General features: G+C 43.1%; 1 protein-coding gene across 4 annotated transcripts in view; it reads right to left on the reverse strand.

Annotated features, from left to right (window-relative positions):
* Positions 1 to 25,345, reverse strand: part of Vti1a (vesicle transport through interaction with t-SNAREs 1A) — a 295,186-nt gene that overhangs the window by 255,291 nt on the left and 14,550 nt on the right. For all 4 annotated transcript variants that reach the window (XM_051199648.1, XM_051199647.1, XM_051199651.1 and 1 more), the window contains exon 3: positions 23,660 to 23,770. In XM_051199648.1, coding sequence (XP_051055605.1) covers positions 23,660 to 23,770 — 111 coding nt within the window. The remainder of the gene's footprint in view (positions 1 to 23,659; positions 23,771 to 25,345) is intronic.

The following is a 25,345-nucleotide window of genomic DNA, read 5'->3' on the forward strand; positions in this document are numbered from 1 at the left end:
TGTGTGCTCTGAATGTATGCTTCTCTTATTGGTGAATAAAGCTGTTTCAGCCAATGGATAGGCACGAGTTAGCCAGGCAGAAATCCAAACAGGGATAGAGAAAGGTAGTAGGCAGAGTAGGGAAGACACCATGTAGCTGCCCAGGAAGGAAGAGGACTGGGCATCACTCTTAAGCCAAGACCACGTGTATACATACAGACTAATAGAAATGGGTTGATACTTAAGAGAGAGCCAGCCAATAAAAAGCCTGAGCAATAGGCCAAACAGTTTATAATTGATAAAAGCCTCTGTGTGTTTATTTGGGACTAAACAGCTGTGGGACGGGGTAGTACAGAAACCTCTGTCTACATGTGGTGCCCAAACATTTGGCAAGAACTTCCATGTAAAACCTGACAAAAGCTTAAAAAGAGGCTCTAAACACAAAAGAACAAAATCAAACATGGCTTCTCGGAAGTAGCCTTTTCTTGGGTGGGCTCTGTTTGCCAGAGGCAAGAAGAGGCTCAGCTCCTTTAACAGAGGCTTCCTGACTCTGTTATCGGCAAAAACTGCAAGGCACTTTTAAGAGGCCCTGCTATCAAACAATTAAATATTGTTTATGAGCCGCCGGTGGTGGCAGGCTTCTTGGTAGTGGCATGGCTCCCACCAGTACCTCCACCATGAAGCCAGAGTCTCAGCTAACCAAGGATTGGGGCGGAGCCAGCCACTGCTTTGCTCCTAGCCATACCCCTTAGCAGATTAAAAACCCATGCGGTCAGAAAAAGATAGAGCTATACAGTAAGAACAAAGTCAGTGGAGGGGTGGGTGGGGCTAAATGATTTATAGTGTGTTTTAAAATTTGCATAGGCTTGGGACAGAAAAGAAAAAGGATAGAGGAAGTCCTTAAAATAGAAACAGAGTAGTTATTGGTGTGGCGGCACATGCCTTTAATCCAAGAACTCGGGAGTCAGAGACAGTCAGATCTCTGATTTCAAGGCAAGCATGATCTACAGAGTGAGTTTCAGGACAGCCAAAGATACACAGAGAAACCCTGTCTCAAAAATAAAAATAAAATAAAATAAAAATAAAAGAAATAGAGTAATGAAAAACAGCAACATAAACATAGAAAATACACAGAATCTGGATACTGTATGTTACTGTGTTGTCTTGGAATTATGATTGCTGAGGAAGGAACAGCAGCTGCTAAATGACATTTGATTATAAATCCTGTTGGATTAATACAGCCTATATATTTTGAAAATGTCTTGACTTCAAAATTTATGTCTAAGGACAGGTTACTTTGGAAAAGAGGTTCAGCTTTTGTTTCCACAGAAGATGAAAAGCTGTGGATTCCTTTCAGACTAATATGGTTTGATCAAGCCAGACCCCCTGATGTTCCAGGTGAACCAACATTCAAAACAGCTGGGACACGGCAGCCTTGCAGACCACAGCCAGGATTTCTGCATCTTCTTAGAATCCCCCATGACAGCGCCCCCTACCAGCAGGAAGCAGTTTGGAAAGAACAACGCTCAAATTCCCAAATATTGTTTATAAATGTTGGTTTTCATTTAAATAGGCTTGGTTATAAATGGTTAACGATCACAACCAATCTCTTTAAAGGTAAAAAGATGATTATGGTATAGATATAAATACTTTGTTTTGGAATGGATTTTCATTTATTGATACAAATTTAAGGTCAATTTTGTGATATGTATATTTCTCCTCTTGTTTAGGTATTGTGTTTATATAGCTCATTTAGAAATATAATGTATAATTTAGTAGATTATAGATAATTACCTATGATAGTCAAAACTTAGAGTTAAGTTAGTGAGGTTTTCAAGATATACAGAGATTTATTTGAGATGGATAGGCATTCTTCAAACCTTTCCAAGACCTACAAAATATGGCATTCACAATGGTTTAGGGTTTTTCTTGACAATGAGGCACAACTGCTCCTGGCAACACCACCTGCATCAGAAAGAAAGATGGATGTTGAAGAAACGTGTTAAGGAGTTTGCTTTCAATATGGCAAGAATAGCCATTTGGGCAAGACACTGCTCTTTTCTGGACTGACTTTATGCTGTATAAACTGGACATGCAGGACCCACAGGAAAGTGACTTCTGATACAAGATGGACATTGCTACAGGGTTCCTGCTTCATGGAAGAATCTTCCAGACAGTCTGCAGGACACAGAGAAAAGGGACTGACAAACTGCCAATACAGGTGGGACATTTTGAAATTTCTTGCTTTGCTGAGGAGTCTGCCAGACACACTATGGCCTATGGGCTGAAGATAAAACATTACAGAAGAACTTTGGGTGACTGACCAGGCAGTGAGTTGTCTCTGTCATCTCTAGAGTTTATATATTATTCTTCTGTGGCCTTTGATGGAGTTGAAGACAGATAGTTATGGTTATAGTTTTCCTTAGTTAGGATTAAAGATAAGTTACATATAGGACTTTAGACTCACAAAGATAGGATAGATGATGGAATATTTTCTTTAAATCTTGCTAAATGTTAATGAACTGAACATTGTTAACTGTGGTTCTTATTTGATAACTGTTTTGTTATATCTTTTACTATGTTAAAGTTAAAAACCCTTCTTTTTATTTTAGACAGAAAGGAGATGATGGGAGATGTCAGTCTGTATGTATGTATGTATATATATAATACATTTGTTAATGAATAAAACCCTGTTGGCCAATAGGAAAGCAAGATAGGCGGGACTAGGAGACAAGGAGTATTCGGGGAGAGGTAAGAGGAGATTCAACATGTAGAGACTTGAGGAAGAACAACTTGGGACCCTCCGGTAAGATGAGACCACGAGGAAGTACTTAGATTAATAGAAATGGGTTAACATTTAAGACAGAGCTAGCCAATAAGAAAAGCTAGTAACAGGCTTTATATCTAATACAGTGTCTCTGTGTGTTATGTGGCTGCCCATCCACAGGGAAAAGGGAATCACGTTCTACACAGCAGGGGAACTACCCAACTATTGTAGACAGGTCAGCCCGACAAGCGGTACTGTAGTACAGTGTGCTGCTGCCGCCGCACACTGGGGTTGGCATGGGTAAAACCGCTCAAGGTCAAGTGGAGGTGACTAGGGATTAACACAATGTGGAAAGTGATATTGCCTTCACCTATAATTAGGGAAGTTCTAGAGACTCTAAGAGAGCTTCCGATGAAGAGCTCTCTGAGCATTGGGACCCCAACACAGGCAGAATGTGGTAGACTCTCTGGACTGTTACCACAGGAAGATAAAGTTTCTTCTAAGAAATGATGCATTCAGCACAAAAGTTCCACAAAGCTTTGGACAAGCAGAGAAGCAAGCTATAGAGACGTTCAGCTCAATCGGTTAAGATGCAGAGCAGACTCAGCCGCCCTCGGCCTCACCTGGAAGATTTCTCAAAGACAGCAGTATTAGTGAGTCAAATAGCAAGGGGCAGCGGTTGAAGGGAGAGGGAGGAGAGATTGAGGGAGGGAGGGGGAGGGATTAAGGAAGGGAGACAGGGAGGCTGGCAGCTATCATACCTTTATTGGAGAGTGCTGATCTTCAGCTTAAAAAGAATCCAAGCGGTCTTTGGAAATATCCAACTCAAACCCCTCACTGTACAGATGGGGACTGAAATCCCCAGAAAGTGAACTTGACCTACCTAGGTTAGCAGGGCCCCAGATTCCTGCCATCTAGGGCGACTTCCACCACACTCTCCAAAATTATCAAAACCAAAACACCCAACCGCCTCCTCTCAAAATCAGGGTGTACTTTTCTCCGTCTAGATGTTCTGGGTGAGTCCCATGCCTACAGGCTTGTGGGGTTCCATGCCTCGCATTCAGTGCATATACACCTGGTGTCAGAGAACAGTCTGGAAACAGGATCAAACCACACGCCCTACTTTGTATTAGAAGAGGTTACATGTCAAAGGGTGCTTGTAGAAACACCACAAAAATAAACTTCAGGGAAAGAAGCCGGGACAGAGGGAGCTGAAACAATGGAAATAACACTTTGTGTCCCTATTTTGAGAGCCTTTTCTCAATGCTATATGCATAGCAGCTAGAGGCAAGCTGGAAAGCAGCCAGGTCCTGGCTGCCAGCAAAAATTTTGTCACCTCCTTTGAACATCTGAAGTATGTTTACCCAATAGATTTCATTAAATTACACTTCCATTAGGAAGCATACAATGTTGATACTCATCTCAGAGATCAAAGGGATCGCTGAGAGGCACACCACCCTGCTCCCCAGCTGATTGCTATTTCTGGGCCAATCAAGGAAAGGAGCCAGAACAATACTTAGTTAGGAAAAAAAATTGTAGCATCTCCCCAAGGACTATGGACTAAGAATCTGCAGCCGCATTATCAAAATGAGCTTATCATTAATGACAACGCACACACAGAGAGTTATTTTTAATACGACTCCTATACAACAAACACCCTGGATTTGGGTCATTAGCTGAATTTGTAAAACAGTGTTTCTGAGGGCTGAGAAACTCTTAGTAAGAATGCAAAGTTTAAAGGTGGAGAAAGACAGCTGTTTATAATAAAAGTGTGGGGCCTGCTTTTTATTTCATTGTGATTTTAAATAAACCAACAGGTGAACCAGGTCGATGATGGTGAATTTGGCTGCTGGAGGGCTGGTTGTAACAGGTTTCTGTTTGTTTGTTTGTTTGTCCTCATTAATCTTTTGATAGAATAAAAAAGACAGAACACCATTAATATATTTATTTTAAAGGGCAACAAATGCTTCTGTCTTGGGAGCCAACAGTTTAGGATGAAAAGACTTAACTTCCCAGGAACCCAGTACATGGAGGCTAAAGGACCTAAGATTTGCTCTTAAAATTATGAAATAAAAACAGGTTATTTCAACTGAAAGAAAAATAGTCTCCATAGCCTCAGCGCAGACTTTTGTTTAAGAACCAGCAAAGGCTGCGAGTCCTTTATTTAACATTAGAAGGGCAATCTGGGCAGCAGCTCGGTTGTCAGAGCCTAATTTGAAGCAGTGGGAGCTTTGTGGAGAGGAACTGGTGGGGAACGGAAGGGGAATGGCCAGCACCCTTCTGGAAACAGGGTGGGAAGGTAAATCCTCCACCCACTGCCACAAGCCACAACCTGATTTCAGCTGCTCTCTCCCACCGAGTAGCCAACCTCTCGCTTACCCATATTTGACACAGAACACGAACTCTAATTATCTATCTTTTGCAATTAATCATCTGACAATTACATTTCCTGTACTCATAAGCATCCAGCTGGGAACTGAGTTTTAATCTAAGAGAGAAAAAGTATGGTATTCAGGTTTCTAACAAATTACTTCTAATTACCACAGCCTTTTCTTAGTCATCGCAATGTAAAGATGCCTAAAGCTAATCAAAGGAATTTATATTGTTGGCATTCTTGCTAGTATTTTAAATTTTCATTTAAATTTCCCCACAGAGCAGTTCTGGAAACGTATTTTGCTAACATTCCTCACACAAATATCCTGTTTGGCAGTATTTGGGGAAGGAGCTGTGGGGGTGGAGAGCTTCTGAGGGAAGAGACTTACACTGAGCTTTGTTTGAGAAGGTGCCAAACAAAGTCAGACAGCAGGGACCCTGGAAGGGTGTATCAATGACTCTCTGTTGTGGAGATAAAACTCCATGACCAAGGCAGCTTAGAGAAGGAAGTGCCACTCGGCCTTTGGCTTCAGAAACGGTGTCAATAATGGCGAGGAAGGCTCGAGGCAGCCAGAGGAGGTGGGAGGACCACACTTGCAACCACGAGCATGTGAGCATGCGCACAGGGAGGGAGGGAGAGCCAGCAGGAGGGCGAAGCTACCACACTCAACCCCAGCCCATGACTGCAACTCTGGCAAGGCTCCACCTCCTAAAGGTCCCACAACCCAAACAGTGCCACTGATGGGAGATGTCATCTGTATATGCTTCTCATACTGGTTAATGAATAAAGCACTGTTGGCCAATAGGAAAGCAAGATAGGAGGGACTAGGAGACAAGGAGGAGAGAGGAAGTAGGAAGGAGGAGTCAAGATGGAAGACAGAGAGAGCAGAATGCCGGCGGTCTCTCTCTCCGGTAAGATGAGACCACGTGGAAGTACTTAGATTAATAGAAATGGGTTAATAATTAAGACAGCTAGCCAATAAGAAACTAGTACCTGGCCAACAGCATTATATCAAATACAGAATCTCGGTGTGTTAATTGGGGCTGGCGTGGTGGCGGGACAAGACCGGCGGCGGGGGGAAAACCTACTCCTTACAGTGCCACCGGCTGCAGAACCAGTGTTCAAATGCATTAGCCGATGAGGGACATTCCTGTGAAGACACGGACCCCTTCTGATGAGCACTTCGGGAGGCTGGCTCAGGCAAGTCACAGACCATCAGAGCTCAGGAGAATCTGGGGATCATCTTCTCCAAGGGTTCTCAAGGTATGGTGCTGTGACAGGGGCTTCAGCACCTACTCTGAACCCTTCAAAACTTCATGACCCAAGTCTTTCCTGGGATCCTCCAGATCCTTCCAAATTGGAAACTCCAGGATAATCCCAGGTCTATGTATTAACACTGAGTGGATAATTGTGATATCCACTCAAACCTACAGGTCTAGCTCTAGACAGAGAGGTCTAAACTACGTTCCATAGGGGAAAATGATACCAGAGAATTGGCCACTACCCTTTTTTACTTTCCACTACAAAGAAACTTTGCTTAGAGATGGAACACAGCACTGTGATGAGTCTGGAAACCTCTGCGATGACCGAGTCTCCTGTTCCCCTTAGCTCTCTCCTTTCGTGATACACTTCCGAGGTTCTGGAAGCTAAAAACACTTGGTCATTCTTAAGTTGCTGGTCATAAGATTTGCTAAAACCTAATATTCCACAGATCTTGAACCAATAAAAAGTGAAGACTAGAGAAATGAGAAGAAGCCAAAGTTTTGCCTAAATTAAAATTTGGATCACTGTGAGGTATACATGTTATAGACAATGAATAGTATGGTGGGAAGAATACTACAGTCAAGTCAGTCAAATGTCAGTTCCAAATGTTTGCTCAACTACAGGCCAGCTCAGTAAGAAAGCCACATTCACAAAGCAAAAGCCTACAGCTCTGTTTCATTTGATAAGGGCTACAGTAAAGTCCGGTGTCCTAACCGAGAATCAAGAGGCTTACTCAAACTTAGGAACTCTTTCTGTGGGCTCCATCAGCTAGCCCAACTTGACTCTCCTCGTTCATCACTAACCAACAGCTAACTGGACAAGTCAAATCTGTAGAATATCAGATTTGATAACCTATTCACTTACAAAAAATCATAAAATTTATTTTTGATTGTATGTATAGTGAGGGTGTATTCTTGGGGTATAACCTTGGGTCTCCTAAATATTAGGCTAGAAACTCTACTGCTGAGCTTTGTCCTGGCCTTTATTATTAAATACTACTTTTTCATTTTTGAGACAGGGTGTTGCTAAAGAGACCGTGCCTTGAACTTAATCTGTAGCCTAGGCAGGACTTGAATTTTGGATTAGTCCTATATTAGTCTCAAGAGAAGCTGGGAATTCAGGCTTCCTCTATTCCACGAGGCCTAGTTCTAAGTGGAATTCAAAATCATTTAACATAGCATAACGGCTAGGAATTCTTGTTCTAACAGTGTGTGATAGAGTGGGACCAGCACAATTCATTGTACATGAAAATAAAGCAAACTGTAGGTCAGTATAAGAGCTAGAACATGCTAAAGGCCTCGGGGGAGGGGGATAAGACATCCAAAGCAGGTCAGGGTTGAACCCACGGTGCGTTTTCTGATATTCTCACAACATTCTTTTAGTTTACTTTTTGTGGTATGACAAAATGTGACCCAGTAAATAAACCATCCTCCAAATAGCCTGTTGAACATTTCTTCCTATAATTATAGACTTCTCTTCTCTAATAATAGACACAAGCAGGAAAAGTAAAGACTACATCTATTAACTATTACTCAAATGTTCACTTCACCAAGATAACTTTTAAGTTGACAATTTTGAAACCAAATTACATGGATAAAAACATGTCCTTACTTTCAGGCAACTACATTATAAAAGATCTTCACAGTAGAGACAATGTTATTGGTAACAAAGGCCAGTTGAGTAAAATGTTCAGATGGTACACTGAAGGCTATTAGGCTACAAGTAGAAGGTGAAGACTTCAGACAGGAGAGCATAAATAACAGAAAAAGGTGGAAATCACCCATCATATATGACAACAACTTAAGGGAAGTAGACAAGGGCAGCTAAAACATTTCAAGTAATGTTTCTTCGGCATTGCGAAGTATCGGGAGTGAAGTGAATGCTGGGGTGTTACAAATCTGATCCAGTCGGCAAAAACACTACATGGAAACTCTAAAATGCAACACTGTGGAACCCTCCCCCTCACAATTCCCTCTCTTAAAGTTCACTACTCATAGTGACTGTTTCTCAACCCAAGCAAAGAACATGTGTAAGGCATGCGTTCCTATTCTGAGATCAGTTTGACCTATTACTAGCTGAAGTACTACTGTCTTAATAAACACATACAAAAATACCTTGATATATGTATGTATCAGGGGATTAAAGATGGCAAAGTCAAGGATATGTTGTAGACAGAAAAATGCAGCTGTGGGAATGCAATGATTATGACGAGATGGGAAGCAACTGAGTTTGTAGAGTGCTTTTCTAGCATGCACAAAGAACTCACAAAGAACTGGGTTTAATATCCATCACGGTATAAACCAAGCATGGAAGCAAATACCTACAGTCCCAGCCCTGGGAGCAGAAGCACCAGGCTCATAGGTCCAAGGTCATCTCTCCAGCCCCAGAACCTTCATTCTTAAAGCACATAATCCCCTGGTGTGAGACTGAAACACTCCCTCAAGCACAGCCCAGTGCTGTTTAACAGAAGCTGTGCTCAGAGAACATCTCAAGCCACATGTGACTTCCTCACTGGAGATCTTAGATGTCACCTTCTAAGGTGACTGTCATACGTGTTTCTTTTTAAATTTTCCTTAAGATGGTGAATTCTGGGTCGTAGGCATCCACTGAACGTCCACGCTGTCCCATATTTAGTAAATACCTATAAGACATACAGCAGAAGTTGCACTCTCTTCGCGTGAAGATCTGTAATTGATTGCAGTGATAAAACATAAGCATGTGGAAAATGAAAATCATCTTGGCTCTGATACTGGAATGGTATGACTTAGCACAGGTTACAGGTATAAGAACCTGGTGAGTGAAGAGTAAAGAAAATCTATCACGACAGGAAAGATGATTAGAAATGACTCCACAAAGGAGGTGAACAATAGTCTAGGGATTGGGAAAATGGAGATGTAATAATATGAGATTAATAGATTAAGTTGAGCCAAAGGTTCCAAAGCATACTAATTATCTAAACAGCCCACAGAAAGAACATTGGTAAAGCTATAGGAACACTACCAGCAATCTTGAAAGACCAAGGACTCCACTGCCAGCATCATTAGTCAAGGAGATCACTGCCCTTACAGAACATGGAGATTGGCCTTACATTCTGAGCTGAACACAGAGGCACAGTGACTTGGCTGACAGCACTAAGCTGGTTAGCATCAGTGCTGGTGCCCACAGCCAGAACTCCAGTGTCCATCCACTGCCTCTCATGGCTCACAGGCTGGTTAATGGACCAACCATCTTCCAACTCTATATCCTGGTTCTAAAAGACTACAAAACTCTTCAAAGGTAGATGCTACAGAGAAGTAGGACTTCATAGCTTGGGTCCAGACTGTGAGAACTCAGAAAAAGTCTCGTAGGTTTTCCTATGTCTTATGTCTGAACTATAAATGGCTGATGAATAAATGACACACATCTAGTCTGTAGGGTGCTCATAATCATTAATTCACAAATCCCCTCCCCTTTGGAAGCCATCAGAACAGACTGGATAGCTCCTAAATATGGTTAAGTGTCTACTTAGAAGAACATCTGGAACAACCACAGGCCTTCGTTGGACGGTCACAACTGAAGACCAGGGGGTGGCTGCTGGTGAGGCTTGTGTGTTGGTAAACACCCCACACAGCACGGTGTTCTCCAGCAAAGATGGGCCATTCAAAATTTCAGCAGTACTGGGGCTAAGGATCCTGTCGAGAACCAGGAGAATGCCTCCTTCTGCCCTAAAAGGGAACCATCCTATTCCCACCAAAACATTAGCATCCAGGAAGGGATGCGCCCAACATCCCAGTTTACACGGGAGTAAAGAACACAGCTGTGTTAGTCTCCCCTCCCATCCAGACAGTGAGTGTCCACACATGACAACAATGTTGAAGTGGAGAGGTCTTCGTGCTGACTGATAAATTTCTCTTACTGACAACATCATATGTACTTGGAGTTATTTCTTAAGAGTGCTTAGATTCCACGGGGCCATGGGAGATGTGAGACAGAGCAGGAGTAGGCAGGCTGCTGAACAAACACACTGACACCAGGGGTTGGAGCCACAGCACCCTTACTCTGAAGGAACCTGTGCCCCTCTTCTCTAAGGCTCCTGTTTACACCTACTCCTACTTTGTCCCTCAATTCTTCTGCCCGTGGGTGGTACCTCTTGTCACTCACATGTACAGTTAGTCATGACAGAACTCCAAAAGACAAAATGCCTTGATTTGCTGGCTAGGTCTCAGTGATAGTTTTGGGCAGATAAGGAGAATGGGGGATGGGGGTGTTCCTACATTTTAATTTTTGCATTTGAAGTGTTACCCCTGTAGAAAAAGGTTTTGCAGAGAAGTATGAAAACAGACCCGATTTCCAAAGACACTATCAAGAGCACCAGACAGTTCTAACAGTGAGTTCCCAATAGTGGCTACTAACGCTTTTTGGAATTCAGAGAGCACTTCTGATTGTGCTGGGTTTAAATAAGCTGTTCAGAGTGAAAAGTAAACTCTTAATGCAAAGGGATTACCTTAGATGAATTTGGTCCTGGAAATTTCTATATCAACATGCCACAACATGGCATATTTTTAAATACCAGGCTGAGCCACAGTGTCATCTATGGCCATTTCCCACTTGAGTCAGAGAGCCCAATTTTACAGTGTTGACCGCCTCTGAGCACTGTTAGAAGGCAGAACACTGTTTCAGGTAGAAAATACCCTGGCAATGATTTGCACCCAAGTGTGTCTTTCTCACACACGGGCATGCTTCTGTGGGATCCACCTAAGGGTATTCTAACAAATAACTCAAAAGAGGTCAATTTAATGATAAAAAAAAAAAATTTGAAATTATATGATCTCTGGAAGATATCTCTATGAAAACAAAGTAAGGCAAAATGCTCAGTAAATATACTATGTTTTAAAAAACTAGAAAAATAATTAATTTGGTGAAAAATTATAATAGATTTTAAAATAGCACATTTAAGAAAGACAAATGGAACTATTTTTCCAACCTGGGTATTTTTTTGAGTAAATTCTACTCAGAAGTAGTTTTAAACTTTCATAGCTTAAAATTCTAACTATTATATCAGTGGTTATCAACCTGTGGGTCACCAACCCTTTTGGGGTCAAATGACTCTTTCATAGGGGTCATGAAAATAGAGACCATCAGAAACTAGAGACATTTACATATTAATCCAGCAGCAAAATTACAGTAATGAAGTGGTAACGAAAATAACTTTATAGTTTGGGACCACCACACCATGAGGAACTGTATTAAAGGGATACCGCACTAGGAATGTTGAGAACCACTGTATTATATCATTTGAAGATTTAAATTGCAATCATAAGCTTCAGGTGGTATAAAATTAAAATTTTCCCAACCTGGCTATTTAAGGAAGTTCCAGTTTCTCCCTAAACAAGAAGCAAGCAATCTTCTAGTAATCCTGCTATCAGGCTCCCGTGACTTTCCCCATCCCAGTGCACAGCTAGTATCATTCGGAACCAAAGAGATGTTCACTTTCTCTCTATTCCAAATCCACAGGCTTTCTGCCAAGAGAAAACAGAGACACATGGAAACAAAGAGCAATTCTGTTCAGGTCAATGAAGACATTGGCCATAATAGAATTCCATTTATCTATCATGTCCGTACTTCTTTTTCCTTGGTTAGAGATTACTTGTAATTTCTTGACAATTCTTGAACAAATTTGTTACAAACCATCTTTCAGGACTTCACAAAGGAGAAAATAATGTTTGTGAGTGTGTGCTGTGTGTGCTCAAGCATGCACCTGTGTACAACACGCAGTTTGGCCTATAAAACCAGAAACAGCACATGTGTATGCTCATATAAGACTCTTGTATTTCACTTTAGAAACTTTATGCCCGATTCAATGCCTGAGAATCGGCAACTTTTAAAATGAAAACATGTAGTGCTATCTTTCCTGTGAACCTATAACAGTGGCCACACCCCTTTGGGCGAGGCTTTAGGTTCAGAAGAGGAAAGAGGTAAGGTCTCTCTCTCTCTCTCTCTCTCTCTCCTTCTCTCTCCCTCCCTCCCTCCCTTCCTCAGGATGCTGCGGATCAGAAGGGCAGAGACAGGCTATGGTGTTCTTTATTGTTCTGTGTAAGTGTTCTCCAATGAAGACCCATTTATCATTTATCTTGGGTCTAGTGAAGTCATCACAGCCTGCCTTCAATGCACTCACGTGAAGCTGCTCCATCCACTGACTTAAGGCTCCGGCCAAAGCCACAATCAGTGCTAACTAAAGCTTACAGCTTGCTTTTGTTTTCTTCGGAGCTCAAGGGAGACCTTAAAATATTTGTTTTGCCACCTAGAGAGAAAAATTACGTATGTGTACCTTCTTCGTTTCCTCCAAGTGAAGATTATTAAAGGACCTAAGTATACTGAAGAACATTAATTTTAAGACTATTTGACATACATGTTATTGTAAGGTAACAGATTTTGCTGAATTAAAATTGTCATTTAAAATCATTTTAGGGATTTAAAGCAGAAAAAAATTAAAATTAAGCAGAGCCCTAACTCACACAGAAGAAAGAACCACACTGTTTTAGGTGAAAAGCTGCTGTGTCATCCATTAGTGCCTCCTAATCAAAATGGGCTCGGGGCTGGGCTGTCCGGCTTAACCAAACCGGCTTTGTCCCTGTCTGCCTTGGTTTCCCACACCAGCTACTAGTCTCCAAACTCAACTGTACAGAGGGTCACCGGAGGAGCTGCAGTAGGAACACCACTGTGATGCCCCAAAAAGTCCTAAGTGCGTAGGCGGAGCTCCGTCCGATGTCAGGAGTGTTTAAAGGCACCCATAGCTCTGCCAACCAAAGTATTACAATCACTAACGTTATAATCAATACGAAAAACGTGCAAATTTGGGGTTGAGGATACAGATCAGTGGTTAAGTGCTTGTCTCGCATCTGTGAGACCCTAGGTTCAAGTCCCAGGGTCACATATCCAAATCGACAACAGCAAACTATTGAGAAGGGCCAAATTTAGAAGTGAGCTCAACAAAGCAAGGGAACATCACCACCTTGCAAGTTTTCTTATTTGGCTTCCAGGTTTGCGCTTGCCTCTGAAAAATGTGTCTTCCTGGTAGGAACTAGACACAAGTCATTTCATTTTGTTCCCACCATGTTACTTCTATGTTTTAAACTACTGGGATTTTTGGTGTCGTCTTGGGCATGCTACCATGAACTCTCCTCTTGTTGATGACAACAGTCAGCACAAACTACAGACTCTCTTTGCCTCTGGTCACAATGGTGACTTCTCATGGGTTCAGGGAACTGCTAATTATTAAAAATTGGAGAAAGTATATGAAAGAAAGCCGAAGACATTAAATGTGTATTTTGAACTCCAGATGAAAACTTGGTACAAAGACAACTCTAATAGTAATAAATGCATATGATAAAATGACATAGAATATATACTATCACAATTCCTTTACCTTTATTTCTGTTCTACTCCCACAAGGTCAAGGAGAAAGCTTGCTTTTTGTTACTATAGATTAATTTCTAAGATGTCTTTTACAAAACAAAATGTACTGTCACACAAAAGCAGCACAAACATGAAGGTCACATCTGAGAATGCCATGGAAGATTTCATGTTTCAGTCCTTTGTGCAAGCTCCTGCGCTTGCCCCCCGAGCCCTGAGGAAGACGGTCTACACTTTTTAGGATTTTCAAGGATCTTCTGGCCTTGACATACTTTAACCTCTTAATTCTTTAGTTATAGGATTATTGTCTGTACATAGCAAAGTTGCCAACTAAAACTTCATGCAGCTCTCCAAGTGTTTTCACATTTATGGTCCCAGTGGACACTCCCCCTTATGGGGCAGAACCATGCGCGGGAGGGCTCAGGGCCACAGACCCTGGCTTTTCACACCCTTTCCCACTTGTGTTTTAGAAACGTGGCCCATGACCAAACTTAGCTTGTGTACAATATAAAAAAAATAAGAAGGTATTAACTACTTCTAGCAAACCTGCAACAATATTTGCCTGATATTTTTGAAGTGTAAACAAGTCTTCAAATAGAATCCCTGGGTCAGACAGTATTTGCAGTGAGTAACCCTGAGCACATTCCTTCAATAAGGAAAGGGAAGGAAAGTTTAAACGTCACTAAAATAGCAACTATAAACCTGTAGGTTTCTAACTGTGAAATAAAAGTTTCTTCTTCCTGTTTAGTTTCAATATCATGGGACCACAAAGAAGACACCTGTACTCTGTCTTCAGCTGAAATGTATTTGTAAGTTTGGTGAGAGCGCAGCTGCATAGCAAGCAAAGTGGAGGAGTGGGTTAAAAATGTGCGAGTATACTCAATGCAAAAGCAACCAAACCTGGGGGGAACCAGAATTGTTAGCTGGGGAGTATGAGAAAAAGACTTCAGGACAGACCCTCGGAAGTCATCTTAAGAGATGTGTTTAATTTTATAGATTAGAGGCTTCACAGCAAGGCGACGTCTGGGCAAAGTGACTTTCCAAAGGATAAAACTGGATTCCCTCTGCCCACCTTAGGGATGAAATACAGGTCAATTCTGTCATTGCCAATAGAAGAGATGTCCGCTTTCACAGCCGGGTTCTGAGTGAGAATGTGCTTCCAGCAACGTTCAAGAGGGTGAGGCGGGGTGAGGAGCGGCCTGTCCACTTAGTCTCCTGGGTCCCGCATCCTCTAGGAGCTTTGGTGTCTGATAGGATCGGGGAATGAAGTCTCTGCCCTGGTGACCTATGGTGGCAACACGTGGGCACTTCAGAGACACTTGAGCATGGACACACACTCCATTATCTTATCTCTTAAAAGCAAGACAAAGATTTTTTTTAAAGCAATTTCACTCCATACTTTAAATTTTCTTATACTCTCAAATGATTTTCTCAGCCTCAGAAGGACACAAATTCAAGCAAAGTAACAAACAAAACTGAAAGCATTTTTTTAAACTATGGCCCACTGTCTGTCAGGTTTATGCTAACTTGAAATCAAAAGCAAAGTCTGGCAAAGTCCATCCCAGCCCTACTTTAACTTCTTGTACAAGAAAGCTTAAAATAGTTGGCAGAGCACGCGTCTTCAACTGCCATTGCACAGCTTGAAAGCCTCGCCCTGGAGATCAGATCTGGCACAGTCCCACCACCACCAGCTGAACGCCCTGAGAACCAGAGTGCAAAGTCAAAAGTGCCTAACCCACTTTAAGCTGTGCTGTGAGCCTCACCGATGCAGAAGTAGATGAAAGACAGCAAGAATAGCATAAAACGCAACTCAAGGTTCAAGCAGAAAGAAATGAGACGTCAGAACCACTGTATATCATTTCAAGTTACCAACTTATTTTAGTTTGGCAAAGCACAAAACTGACGTGTTTTATTCAAATATCGTTGTAGCCCTAGGGCCTAAGTGTGAAATACCTAGCTCGGTTGGTAATGCTATACTATGCAGCTGTGAATTCCCCCGAGCATAAACTTTAAGAGGGCAATGAGCAGACGGAAGCTGTTTTTGCATGGAGGCGTCACCCACCTTGGGGCTTTGGTTTCTTCAACAAAAGTCACTCCCTTGTTGTCATCCACCAGGAGAGCACATTCATAAAAGGCATTTCACTTATAAGTGAATGAGCTACTGTTGTGTCCATGGAAGTGTGGGTCACACCTGAGAAACGAGCAGGATGCCACGGGGAAACCCAGTAAAAAGCATACAAGGCTGATGCCAGGGAGACTGAGCAGTGAGTGAGTGGAGGGCGACAGAAGTCTTCTGGCCATCCGTTTGCAGAATGGCAGATAACTTCTGACCACGACACAGTTTGTAAGCAACTGGTGAAAAGTTTGCTATTTGTGAGCAAACAATTTAACATTAACACTGAGATGGCTTTTTGACTATGGCAATTAACTTCTTCATGTTCCAAACACCAAATAACATTTTCCCATTAATTTTTAAACCGATGTGGCTTTAACTTAAAATAAACTGTACATCAAAAGAATGTAAAATAAACAGCCAGGAACACAATTTGACGAATTGGATTTATTTAGCTTATTTATCTAAACAGGGACCATTGGATCTCTTTAATAGGCTGACAGTTGCACTGGGCTGGTTAATAAAACATTCAACACAGTGTCTTCAGCCAATATAGAAATGCAAATCCCATCAGAGATATTTTATTCATGAGGCAGTAATTTCTGTTACTGCGTCAGTTGCTTCCTTTCTTTTTCTTCTTTTTTTTTTAATGACACTCTGCAAACAAACAGTGCCATCTAGTGACTAACGAGAAAGCCAAATCTGTCACAGGCTTACAGTTAATATTACAAACTTTTTTGTTTGCAAAAACAAAAGAAAATTTCTCTTATTTTCTAGTGAGATCACGAATACAAGTAAATTTCAGAAAAGTTGAAAGTAGCTTGTCATTAAGATGGATTATAACTGATAAAACATTGAAAACCAATAAGCTACACACGGACACACACACACACACACACACACACACACACACACACACACACACAATTTAGCATTCTCTCTGGAAAATACATACTCCAGCTACATAGGAAAATCAAAATGTTATAAAGCCTAAATAGAAAACTATCCTTTAATCAGAAAATGGCACCATAATTTTAAATTTTGTTAAAGAGCGCATCGTTACTTAAGGAAAATTTTCAATTCAATAGCAAAACCCATCTCAGACTAATACCACAGAAATATAAGTTTACATGGGATGCACATGTGGGTACACACATATGTACCAGGGCTCACGTGACCTGTGTCATGCTTCAGTGAATATGGACATTATTTTCACAGGTCATAAAAGTCTACAGTACCTAAGTAAGACCCACAGTCTCAAGACTGAGGCGGCCATCACAAAATTACTCACACTGGAAAAACAGTAAAGCTTCGTAGGTCAAGAAAATCTATTAAGGCCAACCTCCTAGTCACCAGCACGTAAGTCCAACAGGAAAGTGCTTGGGAGGCTTAGATCGTAACACTGCTTCACGCAAGCACACACGATGGGCCAGGACCGAGGGCGAGAACCGTCCATGCTCTTGGTGGGGAGACCAGAGCAACACACAGCATGGACTGTCCCACGGAAAGCATCCATCACAGCTGAAAACAGGCCTCGGTGTCCTCCACACCATGTAGGTCCACTTCTGTGTGCATCTTTGAAATCAACAAGGCCCTATGTATGAGCAGAGTTACCAAGTGAAGACGATAAAACAACAATCTCACAAACAAAGATGGCGAGTTGCATGATAGCTTCCCAATCGTTTTCCCTGGTGGGACAGACAAAACCCTCTTGTCCCAGAGAAGCATGCATGCGCACATGCGCATGCTATCTAAATAGACCAGTGTCTTTCTCCTGAAAGGTCGCAGGCACGTGCAAGTGCCGAAAGGAACCAGTCTACGGTTCTAAATAGGAAATACTAAAAATGGACAATGAGCTCAAAGTCCAAACAGCTATGAGGAAGTACCCACGTTTGCTAGCCCTGTCAACACCGTGTGTCACCCCAAGAATCCCAGCAGCATCACACCCTGGAGTCTGGGAGAGCCACAGTCACAGTCTCTCTCCTACAATTGTCTGAGAGTTAGATGGGCAATGTCCACATGCTCAGACCCACTCTACCAGCCCCTTCTTGAGGCCCATCTTAACATAGAGGAGAAGCAGACTTGGAACACATGCAAAGACCCGGAACACAGCCCCGCCAAGTGGTATTAAGAACTGGAAACCGGGACCCTCTTACCTTCTTAGGGATGATCCTGATTTTTAAATCCCACTCAGATATATTCACTACAGCACAATAAGTTAACATCACTGAATAAATAGCATGTTCCCATTACAATGATCTAGAAATCAAAAATATAAATATTAGAACATACACTTTTAAAATGTGGATGGTGTGGCATCATTAGTATGGAAAGTAATGCAAGGGAAAGGAGAAATTGGAAAACAACCCTCCAGACCCTCCTGGAGCTACAGGGACTAAGGTGATTTCGGTCTTCTGTTTACTTTTCTTTGCTTTCCAAAATCTTTTGGAATGCTTTGATATTTTCATCAAATAAGTATATACTTTTTTAAATAGCTGACATCTTATGCATCCATGGTGAAGGGAAGTTTCTTTGCTGAGATGGTTCTGTCCCTCTGGTGCTGCAAGTATGGGGTCGCTCAGATATTCACTGTGACCACAAATACCTTTAATCAGCAGAGGCTGTGGTGCTGGCACCCACTGTGGGGCCAGGGCTGCAATAAGAGCATTCCTAAGACGAAGCCCATATTAGCCCTATGCTCACAAAGGCAAAGCCCACAAGCTTACACATGTTTTGTCTTCACGTAGGCAGGGTATTAATTTAACAAGTCTTATTCTTTTTTTTTTTCTTTTTTGCAACATAAGCAGTTTGATTACAAAAGCAAAAATGGCAGTCTTATGACCTACTATTTTGTTAAAACAGCAAATTGTAAGAGATCAGTCAACGTAAGAGCGGCCTTCAATGTCCGGAGGAAAGGGGAATGGGCTGCTAGGCTACAGTCTATACAAATTAAGGCCTGCATGTTACAGACCTGCTTTGTCTTTTTGTTTCTCATACAGTAAATTACACTTTAAATGTAATGTTAGCCATCATATTATCTCCTGTATTTCTTGTTAGAATACATGTATGTTCCTGCAAGAAGGTTCAAGTGTGTGATACTTTCTCTACTTTACAGCTGAGATCAGCCATACTTGTAAACATGCTTCAACTGTTTCCTATGGCTCCCACAAAGATAGCGCCATCTCAGGCAGCCACAGTGTAAGGACAGTAGGATGTCAACACAGGCGTCAAGTGCTTGACCCTGGACAAAAGTAAAAACTAAGATTTCAATTCCTCCTTCTCACCTACACTTCTTTCGTCTCAGACTTCCGCAGACACTCGAGTCGTCTGTCACCTGTGAGAAGGCAGTGCAGCAAATGCAGCAAAAGCTTCAAGCTCTTTCCCAGCACCCTCTGAGCCCTGACCTAAGGGAGCGGCCAGCAGTCTGCAGGCAGCTGGACTCTCGGAGCATTCGGTCTCTGCAGAGACTGCCATAGCAGTGCCAGGCTCTGATGTAGGCAGCTCCTGCCAGACAGAAAAGGACAGCATTCTGGCGCCCTGACCCGGGAGAGGAGTGCTACTTCCAACTCCCATCACAGGCTCACCCTCCTTTCTATGGGAGCTGGCTATCTTCCGGGGAAGCTCAGCCCTGTGACAAGAAAAAGATATGCAACTACGAAGACCAACCACAAGATGGTGCTAGCATCACAGTGCAGTATCAGCCTTCCCAAGCACTCAACAGACTGGAATCTCATTCTGGTTCACCAGGCACTATTCCCATCCCTTGTTATTTACTGTGACTTAACCAAACATCTTATACATGTTTGTAACTTTTAAAAAGACAACTTCAATGGTGTTAATTTATTTGTGTTTTGTTAAGAAACAATCTTAAATTGAAGGGAAAAAGTACAACCCTCAGCTCGCTATTTTATTCCTTTCGCTGGTTTATCTTCTTTGACTATTCTAACATCATGACCTCTCTGTGCTAATTAATGCCTGAGACACCTGCTTCACACATTTTGTTTGTTTGTTTGTTTTTCCTTTTTTATTTAAACAAGGTTGTTTTATATGTCAATCCCAAATCTCTCTCCTTCCCATCCTCCCCTGTCTCCCCCACCAAACCCCAGCCCATCCTCTCTCTGCTCCCCAGGGAGGGTGAGGCCTTCCATGGGGAGTCTTCCAAGTCTATCATATCATATGGAGCAGGGCCCAGGCCCTTCCCCATGTGTCTAGGCTGAGAGAGTATCCATGTATGTGGACTGGGCTCCCAAAGTCCATCTGTATACTAAGGACAAATACTGATCCACTGCCAGAGGCCCCATAGACTGCCCAGGCCTCCTAACTGACACACATTCAGGGGCCTGGGTCAGTTGTTTTTCAAGCCCTGGGGAGGCTCACAGAACCCTGAAAACATAAATGGGGAGAGCAGCAGTAATGCTGTGATTCCATCTTCGCAGGAGCTCCCCTCCAAGCTCCACAGTAGAGTTTCAGTTCCACAAGAACAACACTACACTGATTCTACTTCAGACTGCGTTCCATGGTGCAGTAACCCAGCCATGCTCTCTACACACCACAGCATGAGATGAAGCAATGTATATTGAAGAACTTTATAAACTTCCAATCATTATAAGCTATCAATGGCAGATGAGCAGAAAGTCAAATGTCACACCTTCTCACTCACTTATGGAAGCAGATGTCAACCAGTAGAGATACAACAGTGGTCACCAGAGACAGGGACAGGGAGAGGGAGACAAAGAAAGCGATGCCTTTCAGGTATAAGGAAAGTGTTGCCGGGGAGAGACTGCATAAACTTGATGTATGCAGTGGGCAGAGACATGCATGGAAATGCTCTAGTGAAGCTTATTAATATGCAAAACTCATATACATTAATTAGAACATATTTTAATCTTAAGAACAAAAAGAAATATTTAGGGGCTTGACTCAGTGGTTAAGAGCATTGGCTGCTCTTCCAGAGGACCCAGGTCCCCAGCCACCACATGCTGGCTCACAATTCTCTTGTAACTCCAGATCTAAGGTATGCAACACCCCCGTCTTCCTCCGCTGGCCCCAGGAATACATGTGGTAACACAGAGACACATGAAAGCAAACTACTAGTGCACATTTAAAAAAAAATGTTTTAATACTAGGCATTGCAGAGAACACCTTTAATCCTAGCACTTAGGAGGCAGAGGCTGGGTGATCTCTGTGAGCCTGGTCTATATAGTAAGTTCCAGACCAGCCAGAGGTACACAGTGAGACCAACCCTTTCTATAAATAAAGATCCCTGGAGGAAGTTGTCTCCACACACAGCAGAAGAAAGCTGAAGCACTGACTACATACGTAAACATGAATACTTAGTGACGTCATCGGATGTGAAGTTTAAGTTCACAGCTGTTAGCTCCATGTTTTTTTCATAGTAGAAAATGTAACCAAGAAAGGAACACTCATCCAGAAACATAATTTCTAAATACCTAAAGAAAAGGCGTGTGCCAAATATTAGCCTCTCCGAGGAAAGACACGGAACTGAGCGTCGGGTTTGGTGAGGCAGGGCCTACGGAAGTGAAGTAACGTGTGTCTGCCATGGAAAGACCGAAGTGAAGCCCGAGTGCCCTGGGTTGAGCCGTGTCTCCAGGTTTCCAGGCCCTACTTCCCATCCCAGCATGAGATGTGTTTAGAGAACAGGTCTTCTAGGAGGTGGCCAAATCCCAACCAGGCCACTGGTTAGCGAGCGCGAGCAGGAGATTCTGTAAGGACGGGAGGAGGCCACCCACAAACAGAGCAAAGCCTTGAACGGAGTGAGCTGGCCGCTCCTTGTCAGACCTCCCGACCGCAGCCCTCTGTCAGGACAGTTCTCCTACATGACACATTTGCTGCTGGGTTGCTTGGGTGGCACTCTAAAGGAAAAAAGTATCTGCAAAAGTATTCCATAAAAATGAGATGAGCAAATTAAAAATAATCTTTACGGGTATCATCACTTATCACTGGACAGTAGCTTAGGCTTTTCTAAGTATAAATTTGAGTTGACAAATTCTGTTTTTTATTTCACTATATAAGGTACAAATTATTAAGTCAGTGTAATTTTCTTCCTACCTCAAATTTCTTCTACAACAGAAGTCAACCTCCCATAGAGCAGCTGGAGAAGACGTGACCCATTGGGGCCCGGGAGCTAAACACTGACTTTCAGAACCATCTAGACACCCACGCCACCGCCATTGTAGACACCCACGCCAGCACCATCGTAGACACCCACACCACCGCCACCGCCTCCACCACCACCACTGCCCAACTTGTGCCTTTATTAAAAGTAAGAACACAGTGGCATTTCCATCAGAGTGACTTATGGTTTGGAACTTAAATGTCCCTCCCAAAGCCCATGTTAAGGCTTAGTGGCCGGCCTGCCAGGGGTCCTACAGGAAGGTGAGTCTTTCGGAAACGGGACCTGTGAAAGGGAGTCAGTCAGTGCGGGATACCCTGCACAGGAAAGGGCCAGTGGCCGCTTCTTTCTCCGTTTGGATCCTGGCCACCACAAAGAGCACTGCTTGGCTTGAGCACGACATTCTAACAGCCACAGACTCGCTTCTGACTCTGAGCCAAATCTGCCTTTCCTCCTTAGCTGCCAGCTCCCTCAGCACGTTTCGCCATGGCTGACTGGCACAGTGCTCATGCAGCCATCTTACTCCTCAGGGTGTTTCCCACTGAGACGTAAACTCACAACGCTTCCAAGCCTCACAAGCATTTCCCTTAACGCCACTGCACGCAGAAAGGAATCGTGTAGTCTGGAAGTTTGCTTTCCAAATAACTAAGGGAGAGCCAGACACAGAAAATCCTTATAAATTTGACTTCCCCTATAAATGTGGACTCACAAATACAGCAGAGTCGTGTAACAAAACATAACTGTGCCACTCACGAGGCAGGGACAATTCTTTCTTCATATGCATGTTCTTTCACTTTAAATGTGAAGAAGATGGAATTGAATTTGTTTATTGAAACCCTAGTGTGCTATGCCCACGTGCACAAGAACAATTGTTACCACTGCATCCACTACTTTATCTCTTTCATCATTCGCAGTATTTTATCAATGTTCTAATCTGAATCCTAAAATAGTGGTGAAATCCCAATGACCTAAAATTTACTACTTTAGGTCGTTTTAGGTGCCTAGCCTACTGGTGCTAGACAAACTCCCAGTACTGAGCTATAAACTCTGCTTCTTGTAGAATGGAGAGTCCACACATCTAACAGCTGGAGGCCCCCCTGCCCCACCCCAGCAAGTGCCATTTTACTTCCTGTTTCTGGGTCTGGCCACTCTAGCCATGTATCTCATCTACCTTCTGGGAGTGACTTGCTGCGCTTTGCCTAACGTCCTCGGGGTCCTGCTGCTTGTAGCATATGCAGAAGGCTGACAGGGACCACCATGTCCAGTTGCTTACGTGACTGCTGGGTTTCCAAACTGGGACCCTCAGGCTTGTGTGGCAGCTCACCTGCTGAGCCATAGACTCAGCCCGATGTGCTGTAAAGGCCCGAAACCCTGGGTTTTGACATTCTAACCAGTGCTAAATACCAGTAAGTGCTATGCAGACTCAAGGACTGGGCATCTTGGACCTAGCTGAGAGCCACGTCATCTGCCAGCACTAATCCCTGTGATCTCCAAGTCCTAAACAAATCCCTTGTTCATCTCCTGCAGGAGCCCTGAGATTGCATTTAATGCTGACTAAGGAACAGGGAGGAAACAGCAAAGAAATGAAGCGAAAATCCAACTTAACACTGAGGACGACAGAGGCAGAAGTGAACTCACAAACTCTGCTTCCAGCTTGCCCATTTCTTGCTTGTAGCTTCGCATTCTGTTGCTGTACATCCCTCGACTCTGAGGTGGAATTTCTCGGACTTCCAAATCCATCTGTTCAAGCTGAAGTGGGGAGAGAGAAATGTGAACCACGTGCATATTCTTTATTCACCCACATGTTAGCGCTAAAAGGACTGGATTCTAAGTCCTGGATTTGAGGCTGAGGAAGCAGAGCTACAGCGCTGGCTGCTCACGATCAAGTAACATTGGAGATGCTTTGGCGCTTACTTCCTGACCGGGTCAGTAAGCAGCTAGGGAATGACAGGGGCGATAAGCTGCCTGCTTTGTTTAGAATTTGTTTTGAAAAACATATGCGTTAATCAAAACATTCTCCTTAATTGGTTCTCAGTGTCCTTGGATCAGCCAATTGTTCAGTGCACCCTGATCTGATCTTCAGACTGTGACTCTGTGGGATGGGCGATCGTTTCCTATGGCTCATCAGTGAAACGGCAGCCCGGCTTAGACACACAAGCAAATTTCTTTGAGAAAGTCTTTCCTAATTAGGAAAGCTCACATGCAGCCAACATGGACCTCGGCTGACGGCTTAACTCCTACACATTTAAACCACCCTGGTAAGGAGGAAATGGACATGGCAATGTTGGTGAGCCTGCTCACTGAAGCCACAGCAGCCATGCTTAGCTATCTGTCATCCTGTAACACTTGGATACAGCACATGAGTTAAGGGGTGCCAGGACAGACATGCGACACCAGCTCAGAGCCCAGGCTTTGTAGTGAGAGCCTGTGTTCACACTGCAGGCACCACTACTCACCAGCCATGCGGGCTTGAACAGAGGTCTCAGTGACCCTCCACCCACCTCATTGTTCCCACCTCTTAAAGAGTAATCTCTTTCCTAGGACAGCCATGAAAATTAACTGAGTAATCGCTACAATGTGTGTAAAGTACTGTATCTACTGTATCGCTAGAATGACAATAACTGTAGCAATAGTTACAAAGAAACAGAGCCAGCACTCTACATGCCCCTAAAAGAGGAAAAACCAGGAAGAACAGAAAATTGGCCCAGACTAAGTCAATAACGTCCTCAGGAAAACACAGCAATGAATTTGCTTCCGAGAGCATCCTTACAGGTTCATGACCAAGCTGAGCACCTACTGACCACTGGTAGAGACTGAATAGAATTACAGACAGACCAAATAAACAATTGTAATTAAGATGTGTACTTTCATAAGAAAATAAGATATTTTTAATTAGCCCTTTTCAAAGAGTGATCATGTAAGTAATTGATACAGCTCATCACAAATATGAAGGCTGAACGCCCCTTCCCAAGCAGAGACGGGGGTAGTGTGAACACCCCTTCCCAAGCAGAGACGGGGGTAGTGTGAACACCCCTTCCCAAGCAGAGACGGGGGTAGTGTGAACGCCCCTTCCCAAGCAGAGACGGGGGTAGTGTGAACGGCCCTTCCCAAGCAGAGACGTGTGTAGTGTGCCTATCTACCCATCACTGCCATGTTAGGAAAATGCTACGGATGTGGGCGAGACCACTTCAAGACTCTGCTTTCCATTCTATCGATTACAACCAGAAGCAGGACTTGCTTAACTGTCTTTCCCCCTGTCATTATTAAGCATTTTAACATTATGCTTTTAGAAGTTTTACTAAACTTCCTAAGAAGTAGACAGCC

The sequence above is a fragment of the Phodopus roborovskii genome, unplaced genomic scaffold (assembly GCF_943737965.1).
Source record: "Phodopus roborovskii unplaced genomic scaffold, PHOROB, whole genome shotgun sequence".
Taxonomy (NCBI): domain Eukaryota; kingdom Metazoa; phylum Chordata; class Mammalia; order Rodentia; family Cricetidae; genus Phodopus; species Phodopus roborovskii.